The 20,397-nt window shown below is 40.1% G+C and overlaps 1 protein-coding gene across 1 annotated transcript in view; it reads left to right on the forward strand.

Moving 5' to 3' along the window:
* The window catches only part of tenm1 (teneurin transmembrane protein 1), a 168,769-nt gene that overhangs the window by 106,772 nt on the left and 41,600 nt on the right, over positions 1–20,397 (forward strand). The window contains exons 15-22 of the mRNA XM_085788394.1: positions 2,467–2,701; positions 3,926–4,045; positions 4,137–4,398; positions 7,588–7,873; positions 12,841–12,984; positions 13,714–13,966; positions 14,715–14,735; positions 19,866–20,098. Of these exons, the coding sequence (XP_085644520.1) occupies positions 2,467–2,701; positions 3,926–4,045; positions 4,137–4,398; positions 7,588–7,873; positions 12,841–12,984; positions 13,714–13,966; positions 14,715–14,735; positions 19,866–20,098 (1,554 nt within the window). The remainder of the gene's footprint in view (positions 1–2,466; positions 2,702–3,925; positions 4,046–4,136; positions 4,399–7,587; positions 7,874–12,840; positions 12,985–13,713; positions 13,967–14,714; positions 14,736–19,865; positions 20,099–20,397) is intronic.

A 20,397-nucleotide genomic window follows, 5' to 3' on the forward strand; every position in this document is an offset into this window, starting at 1 on the left:
AAACGTCCAATACTGTTGTATTTTGTGTTGTACTGTTTTGTTATTAGCTGCGTCTCAGTCAGTGCACACAGCAGCAGGGAATCTCAAATACTTAGTTGTTTTGTCGTCACTTATTCAGGTTTACAAGGTGCTGATACCTGCTGCAGTATGTAACTGTTTTTCCCTGTTTACCAAAGATACATGACAAACTGAACCAACACTTCAGAAAGCCAGTGTAGATGGCTGCTCAAAATGTGAATTACAGGCCCCTACTCTTGATTATAACCTCGTAGCCATGCAATAAAAAATGTCTTGTGGACTATAAAACTATGGGCTGAACAAAGGGAACGAGTCACAACAGGACTGCGTGGCCTGCCAACAGTGTAGGCACTAATGGTATTATATTATTGGATTATGCTCTGTCTCATTGTTCTGAGTATTTTCTTTTACTGGTCTGTGTTTATGTAGCCTTCAAGGAATAAATAACAACAACAATAATAATAATAACACCATTAAAAGGACTGTCACACTGTACACTCAATAAATTTTATACATCAAACATATAAGGGTTAATTCAGTCACAGCTTAAACATTCTCCTTCATTTTGCCATCTGATTTCACACATAAAGATCAGTTTACTGGTCACTGGATGAACCACACTACTGTAATTTTTTCTAGCTTTTAAAAGAGCCAGACAAGCTGTGTCATTTTGTTAAGCTAAGCTAACTAGCTGCTGGCTGTAGCCTTGTACTGTAATGGACAGATATGAGAGGAGTATCACTCCTGTCATTCCACTCTTGGTAAGAAAGCACATTTTAGAAAATGTCAAATTATTCTGTTGGCAGGCCTGGGAGGTCTGACAGAAAAGGTGCTTTTGATTTTTTTATTTTTTTTTTATGGGAAGTCTGCCTTTTAGTCCCAAAGTGGGCGAACAATTCCCATAATACATAATTCCACTGCTTTGAATATTGCCAGTTTTTGCCATTTCTTATGAGTGAACCACTGTTAAATATGATACAAAGCAAGTGGTGTGCTTCTGGACGTGCCCTTGGATACATGTGTTGATCTGATTTGATCATGTTTTCTCTCTGTGTGTATGAGTAGGTTGAGGAGAGGTAGTAGAGGTTGAGGTGGTGAGTGGGTGGATTTTATGTATGGCATTATATGCAAAAGGGAATTCAGTTCATGCATACTGTATGGCATTTGGTGGTATTGTGATTCCATATGAATATGGATGAACCTCCTCACATGTCTGCAGGTACAAAACTGTTCTGTTTAGGCATGATAATGCTACAGGAAGTCTCACTAACAAAGCCTTATGGAGGCCGTTTACACTTCTCTTATCTTTCTATCCTTCCACCTCTGTGCACAGATTTCAAATACCGTAATTTTCTACCATACAATTCAGCCATCTCCCTTAATTGGCAGATATACTGTAGGCTCTCATAGCCCTCTCTCAGGGTAATCTTTTTGTCTCTGAAGATAGACAGAGATGGAAAGATGCTATCACAAGTAATCAGAGAATAAAGAGGAACTTTGAAGAGGGAGAGTTTCAATTATTCTGCCTGGATGAGAGAGTGGAGTGCACGTAGTGTGCCTCCTTGTGAAAAAACAACAGCACCTATCCCCCACACTATGCAGTGCAACTGTGCATACATACGTACGTAAAACCTACACTTTATATACAGTAGCGCTCTATGTTTACTCCTTAACTGCCATATGTGCGTTATATGCTACAAACCTGTATTCCCTTAATGACAAGTAATATTTTGCTTTCAAGCTGAAGTGCTGAACCTTATGGAAATCAACCATTGTGCTATTTTAGCTCGGCAGGAGGAGGAGGTTATAATAGAATATTGTTGGCCTTTAGCTTTCTGCTCTGTGGTCAGATGCATTTAAATGTCAGCAGTGTTTCCTGCCTTTTCAGAAACAGGTTTGAAATGGGAAACACAAATGCTAACCCGGCATCTATTATCTGCCGCAGTGGTCTGTGGCTCATTGTTTACGCTGGACTTTTATAGATCACATTCAAATAATGAATGAAGATCCAGGCCTGATTTATAGCAACAGATGCTATAATTGTGCACTGATGGCCGCTGATGAATCTCATGTGATTGATATTTGTGATAATGATGATACATGTGCGGTTCATAGTTGTAGATCAGATCACTGTAGTAGAGTTTCTCACCTGCCAGCAGTGCAATTCTGAGGTTTTATGGTGCCATCTTCATATCTTTCTGCTGCCCATATATACAGCACCGCGACCTTTAAGAATAGAAATGTATTCTCAGCACCTTAGTCCTTTAAATCTCGATTTTTCATCATAAACATTCTGCATCAAAAACATGGTAATATCTTGTCTCTATTAATGGTATACATTCACATATTCTCTAAATATTTCATCATGTGGTAGTGTTTGTGAGTGTGTATTTTTTTAACTTTATTTTCACTTTAGGAACATTTTTTTTAACTCCCTGTCCATTTCAGATGGCCTGATTGACTGTGTGGACCCCGACTGCTGCGAGCAGCTGAGCTGTGGGTCTGACCCCTTGTGCCACGGTTCGGCCGACCCTTTGGCCCTGTTGCAGCAGAGCCCGCTGACCTCCACCGCACCACCCTCACCAACCAGCACACACACACACAGCTTCTACCGCCGCATACGCTTCCTCCTTGGCAAGGCAGCCACACACACTCTCCCTGGAGATGTGCCCTTTGATATCAGGTATGTGCTTGTTTACTCCTTGCGCGCCTGAGTCTGAATAGCCTCATATATTTGCTTTGTGTGTCCGTGTCCTTCAGTTGTCCTGCCGCACTGTATATTCAAAGGCATAAGTAGTCGGTAATGAAGTAAATGCATCTGTATTAATGCACTTAATCGTCCATTGCCCGTTATTTGTTTAATGAGAGTGTGTGTTTGCATGTGAATGAGACTTTTTGTGTTCACATGCCTCTGCGCACATCTAAGTGATCTGTGTTCCCCTGGAGATTAGCAGTCACACGGCAGCACGTTGTCGTCCGCTATCAGTGTCAGAGTATAACGGCAGACTTTTTCTTTGTTACATATTAATGCTTAATGTGTCATTCAGTTACACCAGTCGTAAAGGTGTCACCATAAATTTTTAAGTGGCCTCTCACTGCCATCCACCAGAGGAAATTCATCTTGCCGGTGTGATGATGACCCAGAAAGTTCAGTTTGGAAAACAAGAAGTGATGCCTCTGAAAAAAATTGACAAAGGGCATTTTTCCACAATTCACTTGTGGAATAAACAAATAAATTAATTATGTAGCAGTCTTTTTCTGAGGGGAAATCGATGGCTGCTTTCAGCATCAGAGTAACAAACGGGGCAACACAGCCACCCGGAGAAACCTCTCTATCCTTCATTTATCCCTCTTCTGGAGTAACAGATAGGCTCCATCAGTGAACCTGTGTGTGTGAGTGCGCGAGTGCAACACATGTGTGGATCCAAATCTGTCTTCATTTGACGAGTTCAGCGATTATTCCAGGTTTGAGCAGTGTATTTCACACTATACCTGCAAAATCAAGATGAATATTTTAAAACAGCCGAGATGTGACTGATAGTTTACGGGCTATGTAAAGAACAACACAGTCCTTTTGCTGCAGGTACTGTACCACTGTCACTGTAATATAAACATGATGTGGAAGTTTTGCCTTTAATATGACAGGGTGTTGAAAGGTTTTACTGTGGGTGAAGCTATATTTATGGTCCTTGTATCCTGGCAATCTCTGGCAGATTTCTCTGTGCTACAGAAGGGAATTGTACTGAGCAGAATAAATGCAGTTGCTTTCTCTTCACGCACAAGGTTGTTTGGCTAGTGCATCACAATATGCCTTTCTCCTCAAACAATGATTATGTTCTCCATCAGTGTAAACCTGTCATCTCTCCCTCTTTTTGTCTCTCCCTGTTTCCCGTCTTTGTTTTTCCAGTCGGGTAGCTGTAATTCGAGGTAGTGTCGTGTTGCACGACGGCTCTCCCCTGGTTGGAGTCAACATCACCTTTCCACAGCATCCAGAGTATGGTTACACTATCAGCAGGCAGGATGGAAGGTACAGACACAAACTACAAAATTCACATTTGTCTGTTTTTTTCCCACAGCTTCCTCCAGTCTTATTCTGTTTTACTCTCTTTCATGTCCAGTTTTGACTTAGTGACCTTGGGCGCAATGTCTGTGACCCTGATGTTCCAGCGCCCACCCTTCCTCCCGCAAACGCGCACCATCTGGACGCCAAACAATAACTTCCTCGTTTTAGATCAGGTTACCATGTCCAGGGAGGAAGCTCAAACTCCTAAGTGTGACATCAGGAGTGTTTTGAGTCCCTACCCACTGGTCCTGCCCTACCCTCTTCCCAGATACACAGGAGCATGTGCAGAGAAGGGACCAGCTGTACCTGAGCTACAGGTACTGTCCACTTTGCTTTGCTAGCAGCTGTGCAACACTGGTGCTTTGTGCTAACGTGCCATCACTTAGAAGGTGTAATGATTACTGTTTTTAACACTGTAGTTTAGTGCAGTTGCCACAATGTTTTTGAGCTCAGCCTGAGTGAAATTCAAGAGAAAAATGCAGCCCAGATTTTATTTCCAACATGAGGCTTCTTCATTTGGTCTTATAGTATTTGAATTACATTAAGTGCTTAAGTCCGGATTTCAAATGAATAACATGAGACAAGAATGTATTACAACTAGAATTTGAAAGCCAATACATTATACTTAAAATACTAACTAAATATTGTATTACATAACAGCAAAAAATAAAGGAATGTGCCTTATTTTGCATTTTTATGAGGAAACTAGTTTTTTCACATTTGCAGTGATCAAATCATATTAAGTCCCACTGTTACCTGCTTTGCTTATTTCCTAAAGCTCGTAAAGATGATTACATTACAACATGATTACATTGAAATTTGTCATCACTTTTAGAAAGTATACAGTAGGTAATGTGCAGTCGCCTTCTTTGAGGCTTCCACACCATGGATAATTAATAACCACCGGGTCATATTTGTTTATTTATTTAAGTATTAATTTTTTTCTATTGTTTGTTCTTTGTCTGCTTGTGGAGTCAATGAGTTAAAACGTGAACCCACATTTTGGTCAAAGGTGGAATTGTTCTTGAGAGAAAGTCTTTGAGATCTGCCAGTAGATTGCAACTGATGGGTTGGCGACCGTTGGTTTAGCATGTTAACATTTGCTAGTTAATGCTGAAGACAATGAACTGAGGCTGAACAGAACAGATCTGAATCAATTTGTCATCAAAGGGTATAGACTGAAACTACTACAGCTTATTGTAGTCATTTCAACCAAAATTTCCCTGTCCACCAGGTTGCAGGGTGGTTTTCTCTAGTATCTTTGTTAACAGAATACCTTTGGATTTTAGATGGTTGATTGACCAAAACAAGACACCTTGGGACATTTAGTAGATTAACTCACACAGCGTGCTGGGCTGGCATGACACCACTACACTCTGCAAATCCACCCCTCTATCTGCTACTGTATGTTACGTCCAACCAGCCCTTCACCTAAATCCTCATCATGGTCCGTCCCAGCTAATGCAGGAATTGGAGGCCAGCTATCCTGTGAGTTAGCAGCTGATGGCCAGCAGCTAATACTAGCTTAAGCCTTGGTGCAACAGGAGCAGTAGACCAGAAATGTATTTATGTATTGATTATATATATATATAGTATACATATACAGTATATAGTCATGGGTGAGAGTACATAACTGTCAATCAATACATAAATACATTTCTGGTCTACTGCTCCTGTCTCACCAAGGCTTAAGCTATACATTTCTCTTTTTATTCATATGATAAAGGTTAATTGTGGTTTGAGTGATACGTTTGGAAGAGATTGATCAATGACTTTTGAGATAGCTATACCGTTCACTTTATCTAGTATAAATCCCATTTACATTGTCACAATCATGTCATGAAACATGAAATGCTGACAGGCTGTTCAATGTGTGTGTGTGTCATAAAGGCCTTTGATGGCACCATCACCACCAAGTTACATCCTGTAGCTGTAACTATTTATTTGTTGTTAAAGCAGATTAATTGATCATCAAAATAATTTTTAGTTGCAGTGCTACATACAAATACCAAAGTCATAGCTGTGGTCATAAGTATTCTGTTGGACAAATAAAAGCATGAGCATAACAACACACTGTCTAATGTGTACCAGTGTCACTCAGTGAGAGTGATGCTCAGACACAATTTGTAACAACTCAGTAACAAACCAACCTGGTCTCATTGGAATTTGCAAGTTTAGCTCAGTTCATATTTGCATGATGCAAATACAAACTGAGCTAAAAAAAAAAAAAAAAATGAGCAGAATGCAAATTTGTTCTCCATCCATATACTTCTGCACCAAAAGCAAATTAGGTGTCTGAAAGTCAGGTGTGGAGGTCAGACTGGTGATTACATATTCACCCTCCAATGTGGCTCCAAATGTATTTTTTTCACTGTGACCACCCTGATCTTATTTCAGCTCCAACTAAGATTCTTGGTGCACAGAAAGTTGTTTTCCTGTTGCCTGGACACATGATAGACTGCAGAAAATGTCATATCCAATATGTACTATGGTCACAGCATCCTTTTGTGGCAGAAGAAAATAGGAGTTTTTAGTTGTACGTGTTACTCATACCCACAACACATCATCTGTTCTTCAGAGTTCAGCCTCATTTTACCAAATCAGATGATTGGAACGAACAGACCATTGAAATGAGGGAACATTTTATCCTTATGACAAATAACACCTCAGGACAAACAGGCAGCAAGCAAATAAATGGAACGAACAGTACTTAATGTTCACCATGAGCTTTGCAACACCCACTGTGTTCACCTGTGTTAATAAGTGGAATCAAAGGATTTAGACTTTTGATGAAAATGTCTCATCGTCTAACAGATAATTTGATTTAAGGTAATCTCTGACTGAAATGGCACGCTGTTATCCAACAGAAATATTGTGATGGATGAGTAAATGTTTCCTCCGGTGGCTTGTTAAATGTTTATGGAAGATGAAAGTTGTGCTTTATTTGTCTGTAAGATATATGATGTATAATCGTTCTTCACCTTTTTCTTCACAAGAAACTGTCAGTACAGACATGATCTTTCAGACTTGACTTTATTTTACTTCAACATAATAATCATTACAATATGCCTCTAAGTAATGCTTGTTTCCATTAGCAGTTAATGTGCTTTTATTAGTTTTAATAGGTCCATCATTTTGTCCATAAAATATGAAAAAAAATAAGTAAAATGCCTGCTATAATTTTCCAGAGCTTGAGTTGATGTATTAATTTTCATTTAGCTGGTTTTATTTGGCCAACAGTCCAAAACTGTAAAACATCTCACATAGCTTGTCTTACCATTTTTCCCCTTTGACTCATAGACTAATTAAACAGACTAACTGTGTAGCATCTTTACATGAAAAAGATATTCTTTACAAAAAAGAAGAAAAGGTTCTTCATACTCATAATTATTACTGGCGGACACCTTACTGCGTGAGCTATTTCTTTATATACCTGCCAATAACACTCATTGGACACTCATTATTAAAATGCAAAGTATGATAAAACACCTTTCTTTCCTCCACAGGCGGTACAGGAAGAAATTTCAATCCCAGGAGACTTTGTGAAACTGAACTATTTGAGCACCCGAGCTGCTGGGTATCTCTCCCTGCTGCGGATCCTCCTCACACCTCCTTCCCCATCTTCCCCCGTCTCCCCACTGGGTGGTTTGTCCAAGGTGCACGTCCGTGCATCAGTCCAGGGAAGGTTGTACCAGCGCTGGTATCCTGCTGGGCCTGGTCTGGTCCACAGGCTAGTTTGGAACAAGACTGATGTTTATGGCCAGGAGGTCTGGGGCCTCACTCATGCAACTGGTAAGTAGGAAAGGAAATATAGTGAGTTGCATTCACAGTTCCTCTTTCTGTCTTAAATAAGTGAAAAGACATTTGTTGCACATTGTGTCCTCTCCCTCCCTTTATTTCATGTCACATCTACTCTGTGGAATAAAAGCAAACATCCCAGAAAAATATATAAATTACAAAACATCTGGGTTATACTGTAGAAAGCATTCAAACTGATTTCTGACATGGATTATAATGAACATCTGTTCAACAATTACAGACATATATAGATGTCACACTCTAATTCAGAGTTTTAAAAATGTCAAATGGTGTTTTTACCATGAGTTAAGAACTGTCATTTTTGGGCCCTACCTACATCCAGGTCCCGAAACATTCAGGTCACAAAACAGTTACAGCATGCACTGTATACTCTTACTGTAACTTGTTGTTTTTACACAGTGTCCCCATTTCCAGTCTTTATGCTACGATAATTGCCTCAGACATGACAGCATTAATAATCTCTTCAACAAACTCTCAACAAATAACGGTACTTCCCAAAATATGTAACCATTCCTAACAAACGAACTTGATGGAAAAATGTATTCTGCGTCTCATTAATGTGTTATTTCCAGGCTTTGCAAATAAGCCTTTGATATTTTTGATCAAAAATGTTGCATGCTGTGGTCAAATGTTGAGTGACTGCTTTGCACAAAAGCCTGAAGTCGTAATGTAAATTACTGACCATTCAGCAAGTAATCAGTTTTCTATTGTGATAGTAAAGATTTGAAGTTGCCTGATTATAAAAAAATAATAATAATTATTGCTTTATGTGGATTTATTTTTTTAAATAATTAGTTTGACAGTTGCAGGTTTACCAGGCTGCAGTAAAGTGTTCACTTACAGTTAAAATGTTTGGGCCAGGAAATTAAAATTGTGTAACACACACGGTGGGAAGTGGATTGAGTGAACGCCACGGTGATCTGTTTCCTTCCAGAGTCCCCTCCTACCTGTGAAAAAAGATACACAACTGTCACTTTTCCTGCACTTTTCGTTCATTATGGCAAAAAAAGAATCATTTTACAGATGCTATGAGGGATTAACCCTTTGAACTTTCTACAGGTAATCTGAGAGATTATGTTTCCACTATCTGTGTTTCCCACTTTTTCTTTGTGGCAGGTTGTAGACAAACAGTGCTGCTGCTGTGAACAGGAGTTCTCCATAAGCACTTATATATCGCAGGCATGCCAGAAGCTTTATCCACTCAAGTGTATGGTCTTGTACACAGATTGCATCTCTCCATCCCTAGGCCTTCACCTGATCCACCTCTCGCCCCACTCTTATCTGCTAGGGCTTCATTTCATCTGCTCCAGCTCTCTCACCTTTCCTCAACTCAAATGATGTTGTTTTATTATTTGCCCTGCTTTGCAGAGCCACCTCCCTCTCTGCCCTCCTTACCCCCTTCCCTCATGTGCTGTCTTCCTCTACCCTCGTAGTGTTTCCTGTGTTTCTGTCCTTTCCTGAACTCTCTTTTCTTCTCTTCCCTGCTTGTTATTTCCCCCATTCTCTCTGATCTCCCCTGTTACCACTCTCCTGTTTTCCTCTGCCCTCCCTTGTTCTCTTTCCTCTACCCATGTTTCCCCCTGATCCTTCCCTCTCTATAGTTCTTGGTGCTTTGTTGGCACAATGACACAGACGTGCACAGACACACACACACACACACATGCGCCAAGGTGTGCCTGCGTACTCACACGCACTCCGTGTGCTCGAACACAGCCAGAGAAAGGGAGATCATGCTCTGTTTGCTGGGGTGAACACATTGCCTGAGGCTTCAGCAGAGGGGAATGAAAGCTTTCACCTGTGAGATATTGAGTGTGCATTTATGTTCTATGGTGTGCGTGTGCATTGTTTGTGCGAGAGTGTGTATGTGCTGCTGTGTGTGTGTGTGAGTGTGTCATTTCTTGTAATATAGCTACAGTAATATTAGGTTGTGAAGCAGTTCTCAAAGCACTGACACTTTCCCTTTGAGATTGCTTTGCCCCTTTTGTCCTGGAAATGCCTTGTTCCTCAAATAAAGTCAGTTTTATTGTAGAATTTAAAATAAAAACAAGACAGTGTCCCTGTTGACGGCAATTTATTTATGGCAACTTTTGATATGCACTTTCCTAAAGCTGGGTGGTTTCCAGGTCATGAAACAGGTTCTTCAAGGGGGGTACAATGTGAATTTAAGGGTCAGAAATTATATGTTATATATTAAAACATGCTGTTATTCTAGGAAGTATTTTTTTTTCTTTTTTTGCATAATCTGTCTATCCAAGCATTACCTCAATATAAATTTAAACTCGGTGACTCTCTGCTCTGCCTTTGTCCTTCAAAACCACACGATCACAAAACTATAAGAGCAGAAGACATATGAAAATTGAAATAAATGAGCCTTTTAAATGAACTGAAGAGATAGCTTCTCAACTGAGAACTTCTGTCCACTATAATGTTTCTTTTTCTCTATGAGACTCCCCAGTGTCCCAAATTACCCATTATTCCCCCTGCCCAATCACTTTATTGATTGTACCCATTGAGTTGGAGTTTTAAGTTGGCCCTGTGTGCCCCATGAGTTTCTCTCCGTGTTAAAGGGAATCTCCTGAGTTTGTGCGTAATGTCAGAGCCCTTACTTAACGTATTCCACCATCTCTGCTGTTCTTTATGCTGACTGTGCTCTCCTGTTCCCCTTGAGTGCCCATCAATTCAGAGGCACGCGGGTTTACAATGAAGCAAGTTAGAGAGATCAGTGCCAACAGTGACTGACAGAGACAACTATTCTTCTATACAGCTTTTGTGTCAGACTTGTCAAGCTCCTCTTACCGTATAGTACATCATTATCTTTATTTGACTGTGAAAAATTAACTGTATTGAACTCCCACTGCATTAATTAGACAGTATGTTAAAGATGGATTCTTTTTTTCATTTCATACACCAAACTCTCAGTTTTGGTGAAAAGTAGAGGCACACAACATGCAAAAGAAAAAAAAGCAGATCTACTAGTAGCTACGTACTGTATGTGATGAGTTTCAGATTTCAGTGAAAATGACCATTTTCCATTTCATTATCACTGATTTTTTGTTTGTTTGTTTGTTTGTATGATGATGATGTGATTTTGGGGGGTCAGATAAGTTTCCTTATGTCTGGAAAATATGGTTTGTAGGCCAGGGGAAATCTGTAGCACCACAATTCACAAGTTGATTTTGTGAGAAGTGAAAAGTTAGTTTTAATGGAGGTGGAGTGGGTTGCCCACTAACCACAAGGTCAATGGTTCAGTCCCCAAGTACTTAAGTCCTTGGGCAAGATACTATGAATGGAGACTATGCGCAATACCTATAAATAGAATCACTGTATGGATGTGTGTGTGAATTGGTGAATGTGACTACAGTAGTAGTGTAAGCGCTTTCAGTGGTTGCAGAGACAAGAATGCACTCCAGAAATGCCAGTCCATTTACCATTCAAGCAATGATCAGGCATTAGCATATGAGGTAAATAAACGCTTCACATCAAGATGCACTGATCTGCACTGATATTTATACAAACAAATGATTAAACCACTGACTGTAAAAGCAATAAGGCCACAGAGAATAATCAGCCAACTATGCAGTTCTTTCAGGCTTTCTTTTGCAGTGTTTTTAGCATCTTTTTTTTTTCTTTTGGTCAACCGTAGGCTACAGTTCATAGTGAAAACGTAATGATAAAGCCATTATGCAGTAGCCTACATCCCTGTCTCAAATAGACAGATAGACAAAGTTAGCATCTAGCTTGCGAACCTAAGCTAAGATTGCTAAAGCAAATATCAGACGTAATCATGTTTCTCAGTGTGTGCTTGGTGAACAACAGTTTGATTGTGAGTTTGACATTACAACTTTATAAGGTGATAATATGTGAGTGTTATTTTCACAACTTTTCCACCACCCACAGTTAAAAGATCAGTTGCAGCTTTAAACTGAGGCATTAATGCTACAGTGTGAACATGCTTAATTTCAGTACTGCCCGCAGAAGTATAAGTATTATAAGTATAAGTACAGAGGTATTATCAGAGAAAATATAGTTACATTACTTGATTACATTACACTGATTCCAGGGTTAAATATATCATCATGTTATTTTACATTATTGGTTTATTTTTAGTGGTTGATTCAAACTCTATTTAACTAGTACATCCACCAGTTTCAAGTAACCTCATCTATGATATTACATTACAGAACAACGTATGCTACTGTAGTAACATGTATCTGATAACTATAACTGTCAAATGAACATAGTGAAGAGGAAATAGAGATTAGCTGAATTGAAATTACAGTAGAGTAAATGTGCTCAGTGAGTTTTCAACTCTTACAAAAGAATGTGTGCGTGTTGCGCTCTCTTACATGTGTGACTGTCTTGCAGAATATGTGAGTGTGTCTGTGTTAACATGTTTCTGAGAGCCCCTACAGCTTTAACACCTGCTTTTAAACGTATTCCAAGTCTGAAGTGGTAAATTACTGTCGAAACATATTTAATCCTGCCAAGCCAAAAAAAAGCTGTTGATAGTTGTTAGTTGTAGTGGGATGCTGCTCAGTGTATCATTACAACTAAGAGGCCAAGCAGCTAATTCTAGGGCTCCTTCATGAAGACGGGCTCCTCCTGATTACGCCTCCACTTTTCACTGATCTCTCTCAAACACACACACACACACACACTGATGAGGGCCCGCTTACAGGCCTTTCATCTCTTTCACCACTCAATACAATGTAGTTTTGAGAGTGATGGGAACTGTGTGTGCGAGTGTAATTGAGTGTGTGTGTGTGTGTGTGTGTGTGTGTGTGTGTTGGTGTGGAATGTCTGACTGTCAAGTTCTGTACAAATACCACCACACATAGTTATTTTGTTGCACCTACTATGATGTTACACACAGCAGGTGCATTGCATATAGTTATTACCATGCATAACATCAAGCCCCTTTGTGTGTATCTGCGTTTCAGTATCGGTCGGCTACGAGTACGAATCATGTCCTGGAGTTATCCAGTGGGAGAGGAGGACGGCTCTGATGCAAGGATTTGAACTGGTCCCTTCAAACCTGGGAGGCTGGTCACTGGACAAACACCACACCCTCAACATACGCAGCGGTGAGGATGAACACAAGCCTCCTAAGGAGAAAATATACTTGTGTGTTTTTTTTTTGTCTGTTTTCAGTTCATGGAGGCCAGCTGCCACTTGCCCTTAGTTTCAGATCCATCAACTGAAATTTAATTAAATTCGGTTGGATTGAAGTGAAAATTTTTGTTCATTTTTTTCAAGACACAGCGCTGAAATCTTGCTTCCCTTCAGTCGGCCACTATTCAGTGCATACACATACACACATTTTTGTGAATGAGGACCAGATTGCCCATACCACATACATACATAATGTTTTAGTAGACTTTATCTGACATTATAGGAAGCAGTACTGTAGCTAACCAGCTCAACAAATTGCATTAAAGTTCCTGAAAGATTATTTCAAATCTTAAGTACTTGTTTATAACATTTGATACTCCTCACTAAATATAAAACAAGCTATGTTTTTTATTTATTTATTTTTTTTATAAGATTTAAATGTCAAATTTGACCAAATAACTGTCCATCACATTTAAATCCCAGCTGGTACAGAGAAGTGCGTGACATCACCTTCTTTGTAGACTGTGACTCCAATCTGCATAAAAAAGTGGTGAGAAGAGAGAACTCAGACAGAACAAAGAAAAGAGATCATGTTCATGTTCTACCATTGGCAGGACATTGTGTGTGTATATGTGATGTGTATCACATCACACGTAGTAATAACAGCCTTTAAGGAATTTATTGCTTTCCTCTCCCCCAAGGAATCCTTCACAAGGGAAATGGGGAAAACGTCTTCCTCTCCCAGCAGCCTCCTGTCATCAGCACTGTAATGGGCAATGGCTTCTACCGGAGTGTCCCCTGTAGTCCAAGCTGCAACGGTGCAGCCAGAGACATGATGCTGTTTGCCCCTGTGGCCCTGGCCAGTGGCCCTGATGGCTCTCTCTACGTGGGCGACTTCAACTTCATCCGCAGGGTTCATCCAGACGGATACACAAGAACCATACTCGAACTCAAGTGAGACCCATGATCTTGTTGAGTATACGCCTGATAAAGTCTGATCTTGGTAGGGATCTCCCACAGTGGGAAGCAGTGGGATTCTGAGCATTGGATTGACTTGAGCACAATTAAAGGAAAATTAGTGTGGCCGATATGGGTTAGTATGGCATTTGCTCGGGTTGGCATCTGCAGTTGTGATCTTTTTGATCTCAGCAGAATACACTCTGAAGTTTGTCTTCATGCAAAAAGCCGGGTATGTGAGGTTCAGGCATCACAGACTCTAATCTACCTCTTTAGGATGTAAGAGAAGCTCAAAGTCTGTGCTGTGAAACAAAGATATTTTTTTCCCGTGGATTATGACGATGATATCTTCTACTGTGCTGCAGGCACTACATTCTCTATTTTTGTACTTTCTCAAGCATAGAATCTCGGTGGGATTGCACAGTCATTTGTCCTGTAATGCGTTTTCCTTATGTAACTTTACTCTCTCATTCTCTATTATTATCATCTCTGACTAATATTGCTGGTTCAGACGGAGTCTTCATGGTGTCTGTATTTGATACTTCCCTGCCCTCTGGGAGAAAATGCCAAGAAGCTTCCTGTTTAGGTTGATATTTAATGTGAAACAATATAGTCATCTAAATCAAACCTAGTTTTACTGTATGAGGTGAGAATTGACTTATTGTAGCCAATGAATTTCTACAAGTGATTGTTTTTTACCTTCTCTTTTCTCCTTTTTAAACGCTCCTCCATGGCTCATCACCAGGAACCGGGACACCAGACACAGGTGAGAATTGGTGATTAACACCTCTCTTATGTATCTTGAAAAGTACACGCATTCACCCAAAGGAGATGTGTCAGGAGAAAAGACAAAACATGTGGAAAAATGTGTCACAGCACTTACCTTCGTTTGTTTGCTGTAAATTGGATTGACCTCACTTTTCCCATGCCCCACAAAGATGCACAATTGCACACATACACCAACAAAACACCCCAAATCGTCATGCACTGTATGATACATTACAGTCAGATCTTTCAAATCCTCATTTAAATTTCACTGCGCGATATTAAATGTGTAAACTGGAAAAAAGCCAAAATGTCAAGGATTTCCTCTTTTAGAGGATTAGCAGAACTCTGTTTGGAGGATGCAGCGGTTCATTCACTTCCTGAGCTGGAGTAAAAAAGCATGAGGCCTGGTGTGGCCTTGACATTGTGATGGTGGTGTGAGCTCTATTCACCATGTTCGACAGAAGATTAGACAGATGTTAAAGGGTTTGTGTGTGTGTATGTGTGTGCGGATGTTTGTGAGTCTGTGTGTGCGCACCACTATCAGGGGTTATATCAAGCCGGGTGTATGTGTGTGTGATAGCTTGTGGGTGTTTGTGAGACAGACAGAGAGAGTTTATCCGATTTGAAAAGGGAATGGGGTTTTCAAGATGCCATATCTCCAGCATGCCAGAGTTTTCAACCATGCAAAAAGGATAACGTGGCTTGTTTATGCTTGTACTGTAAAGGTGGGTGTGTACAAATGTCTGGGAGTGTGAAAATGTAAATGTGCTCGTGATGCACAAACCATAGTAAATACCTACTGGAAAGCCGAAGCCAGTGATCCCAAGCACCGGCATTTGTACCCTAGGGGAATACTTGTGGCCTTGCCAGGGGGTAAGTAGAAAGATTGTGGAGTAGTTCAGATAATTAGATAGCTAGCTGAATGGCTGATATAGTGTAAATCTGATCAATATTTAACATAGCAAAAGTAATGAATAAATAGTTAACCTAATTAGTTAAAAGTAAATTATAATTACTTGAAATTGTCAAAAAAAAAACATGGATAGCCAATTGAAATAGCCAGATATGAATACATAGTGAATTGGCTAAAATCAATGGATAAACAGTTGTAAAGTTGTATAAGCTAAATGGGCAAAAAAGCTCAAAGAAGCCCTAATGGTTAGATGGTTAAAACATCCATCCAAGTAGTAGTGTATGACTGCAAATTTCACCAAACTAAAATTGAATTATTTGGGAAAAATAGTGTAACATCCACTTTTATATCCACTTTAATGTCATTAATAGTTAAATACCATCCAGTTAAAAATCGATCTAAATTTGGAACACAGTGGGCAGTGTCAGTGGAGGGGCACTGTAGTTAATCCCACCCCACCTGTGGGGAAACTTCACACAAGAAATAAAGGGTGGAGAAGCACTGGTCTTAGCCCGTAGCAACTGGATTCTTCAGAAGGCACTCTGGATACCCTCACCTCACCCTGGAGGTTTCTCCTTTAGTTCCCGCTTCCTCCTTTCTCTACACCGCAGCTTTTTACCGTTTCTCTTTTATTCCATACTATTGTTCTCCCAAGTCAAATACATTAATTATTCATCCATATTCAGCTTTCAAAGCTTTTCACTCCACATTCTTCCCAGCAAAGTGCCTATCAGCCAACAGGGCTTCAAAACAAGGTGCTCTCCGAGGGGAGACAATATGGGATGTACTCACTGTAAAACCATTGTCTATTCTTTCCCTTCAAGAGTTTGAGCAAAGACTAAAGCAAATAGGGAAGGAAGTCCTCTGCAATATTATCTGAGAGCCCAGACGCTTGATTCAGAGAGACAGTCAGGAACAGCTAGATCACTGTGTCTATCAACTCTGATCATTGTTTTTGTTATGTGTGCAGGGAACAAGGGAGGCTGGAGTGGGATTGTTTGTGCTGTGGTTGTTATTGTTGTTCATTTCCCGTCCACTGGATAAATGTATTCCGAGCTGTGAGCATCTAATTGAGGAAAAGACAGGTGAAGTTATTTGTAATCAGTTGTATTCACCATGCGAGGCTCGCAGTCGCGTCAAGAGGCCCAACAAATATGATATACTGCACAGAGTAGTGGCACACTTTGGAACTCGGTGAATAACTCTCTTAGGATCAAGACTAAATTATGCATGTGCAGTTCAGTGCAGAGTTCTGTAAACAGTTATGCACTTAATGGACTAGATGACTGACAGCACTCTTGCCTACATTGCAACGTATTTTTTGTTTTTTTCTCTCTCTCTCTTTCTCTGGGTTGTGAGAAGTTTCCGGCTTAAATCAGAAGGAAGTTTTTTCTTTAGAGTGAGTATAGGACAGGCTCATGACGCACAGCTGCAGTCCAAGGCGAACACACAATTATAGGAAACGGTTGGTGACCTATGAAAAATGTTTAAGAAACCACAGAAAGGTTTTGAGGGCCGTAAAGCAGCATACATGCTACAGTACTGACAAGCAAGACAGAGAGAATATTTTTCTTGGCATTGTAATTTTTCTCACAAGACATATTTCACTGAATGACCAGTGAAAAAAAAAAATAGCACCATTACAGGGATGTCTTAACAGCAGGAAGCCTCTGGCCAGACCCAGCACATTGACATTGGATATCAAACTACAGAGTAAGTCTGAGTAATAATGAATCACAGAGAGCTGCAATTTTCAGAGTGCAAAATTATAGTTCTCAAAAATACAACACAATAATCAAACTACGGTAACTAAAAGGTTTTCTGTAATGAATGTACTGGAAGCGTATAGGAGCAAGCAGAGTTGTCTCTGCACAGTGTTGGTGTTCCTACTCAAAGCACAGCACATAGCTCACAGTCAACATGAGGCAAAATGAAGTCAGTGTTCATGGTGTGCTAACTTAAGCCGAGGCTTACCCGTGGATTCCACCATGTGCAGGTGAATGACAGATGTGAATCTGTGACTGCAGTTTCCTTCCTCCGGGCTTGGTGCTAGTGGTTGTGATGTTGATGAAGTGATGTGATGCTTTATTCAACTGGGAACGCAGGGAGAAAATGTTTTATTTTAAAATTGATCAGATGCGCCGTGAAGCGGCCCTTTCCTGCATGTCACCTCCCCCCCGCCTCTGCCTCCCATTTCCTGTCTCTCTCTCAACTCTCCTGTCCATTAAAGGCGAAAAAACAAACAAAAAATATATACTTAAAAAGTAGAGGCAGGTGCATAGTTTTGGTGAGCTGCTTCCGTGACACTTTGCTGCAGCACATCTGATATCATCACAAGCGTTGTCTGGAGTGGCCGCAGTCTGCTCCTGCAGCAGCGTCACAGCTGGCTCAGGTGTAATCCAGGGGTTACACTGAGGACAAAAGATATTAAAACAGTTGAAAAGTACACAGTTCCATATACCCTTTCCTTTTTCACAACATCCTGTATTTTTCAGCCTTACTTTATGCTGAACAACCTTCCAGTCTTATGTCCACTGTTGCCTCCCATAAACCTCCAAAAACAACTAGAACAATTAACAATTATGTGCCCACACAGCTCATTTGGCTTAGGCCAAATTTAGCTGTATGAATGTTCTGGGTTTAATTTTGGTCCTGGACCTTTGTTGCCTGCCGTTCCTACTCCCTGTTATTGTCCCTCTTTTCCTGTTTCTCTCAGTGAGGTTTGCTTTATTTTAAACAAAGTTTTATAGAAGCAGAGGATTGTTAATAATCAATCTAGGATAACATTTTATATTTATGACATATTGCGAACAACACAGTGTCAAAAAAAACGAAGGTCACATTATTATGTACATAAAATGAAATTCTTGACTGTATCTCATTGTCAAAGTAGATTCTTTCTACAGAGGTATCATATTACAGGAGCATTATGTAAAGATGCAGCTATTGGAAGTATTTACCAAGGCTTTAATATGATATTCTCCACCTTATTCAGTCCACACATACATTTATACATAAGGTTCCTTATCAGTGCTTTACATGTGGATGCTTTGAAGCTGAAGAACATATGACTATATGGCTCATGTAAATTATTCCCATGGCTTCATAATTGTGAGCACTTTATTTTTGAGAGTCCTGCACAGGGCTTAGCATTTGACCCTGGAGAAAACTCTACCTTATTTCCACATCAAAAAGAGTAAGAATGAGTGAACATTACAGTCTAAGTACATTCCTTCGCTGTACTCACCACATTGCTATTTTCCACATTAACTGAATTTCAGTTTGAAAAAAATATCCATGCTTTGTTTTATTGTTACAGTTATCCACCACAAAATAAGGAATTACTTAATGGTCACCTTGACATCAGGACTATCAGCTTTATGCAGCATATAGACTATTCTGCACATATAGAAGAGTAATGTAGAAAGGGTGGAGCACATTACCAAGAGCCTTATCTGAGCTGTAGATCCAGGGGTGTTATTTTACTCTTGAACAGCTCCACGTTGCCCTTGTTTGAATGATGGTGTTATTGTTTGGGAAGATTTCACCTCATTTTATTGACACTTTGTGACTAGTATGTTCTTCTTTTTTCATGTGGTTTGAATGTAGTCTTTTGAAGGTATGTTGAGATTAGCTCAGGTTGGTTTCACTGAATGGGATTATTAGTGTGTGCAGGGACATACAAGGAACATGGAATTACTGGTTTAATACTTTGGATTCATAAGCTTTTTTTCTCTTTAAAAACGTATAGGTACAAAATCCTGACAATGGGATAATCACTTAGGACTATTATCTGGCTGCTGTGGCTGTGGCCATCTGTACTATTTGAATTACAAGTGATTAATCTTGTTCCAGCACTGGCTCCTGGAGTTTCTCACACTAATGTTTTCACTGGAATGACCTGATTGCTGCATCCCTTCGCTTCAACTGATGGTGTTGTGTCTAGTTGTGAATACTGACTAATATTGGAATTTCCTGAAATAGGCCAGTTCTCACTGTCAATATACATGTAAGTTCAAACCGCATCATATCATGTCGCAAACAAGCAGCTGTTTGTGTCAGTCTGGGTAAACAGAAGAACAGAAGAAACTCAGTGTCGTTTGCTGGTATTTGTCACTGGAATAATTTCTTTCTCTGCATATCTTTACCATCTAAACTTACTCCACTTTGTGACTTGACTGACTTGGAGTAACGTTGTACACCCTCTCCTACTAGCACCAGCCCTGCTCATAAGTACTACCTGGCCATGGACCCAATGGGAGAAGTTCTGTACGTGTCGGACACCAGCAGTCGCAAAGTATACCGAGTGAGAAACCTTGGACAGCCAAAGGACCCATCACGCAACCTTGAGGTGGTGGCCGGGACAGGGGAGCAGTGTCTGCCCTTTGACCAGAGCCACTGTGGAGAGGGCAGGAAGGCCACTGAAGCTGCACTCAATAACCCTCGAGGTAGGACACAACACACAGCACTTCCTCAATAAGTCACAACACACTCTTGCCATGAGCATGAAGTAGATTTATAATCCTTCAGTAGTAACCATAAGTATTCACTAATATGTGGTACACGCTTTGACAAGTTTTCTGAATGTCACAATTTCTGTACTGAAGCAGCACAAAACATTGACAAGTTCAATTATTTCATATTTTTCTGGTTTCGTGACAAAGAACATCTCAAAATCGCCATTTTTTTTCTCAACATTGAGTGCAACACTGTATCTGTATTGAAATTCTCATGGGAGCCACAGACA

The sequence above is a fragment of the Trachurus japonicus genome, chromosome 10, assembly GCF_045865225.1.
Source record: "Trachurus japonicus isolate A0001 chromosome 10, Traja_1.0".
NCBI classification, from domain to species: Eukaryota; Metazoa; Chordata; class Actinopteri; order Carangiformes; family Carangidae; genus Trachurus; species Trachurus japonicus.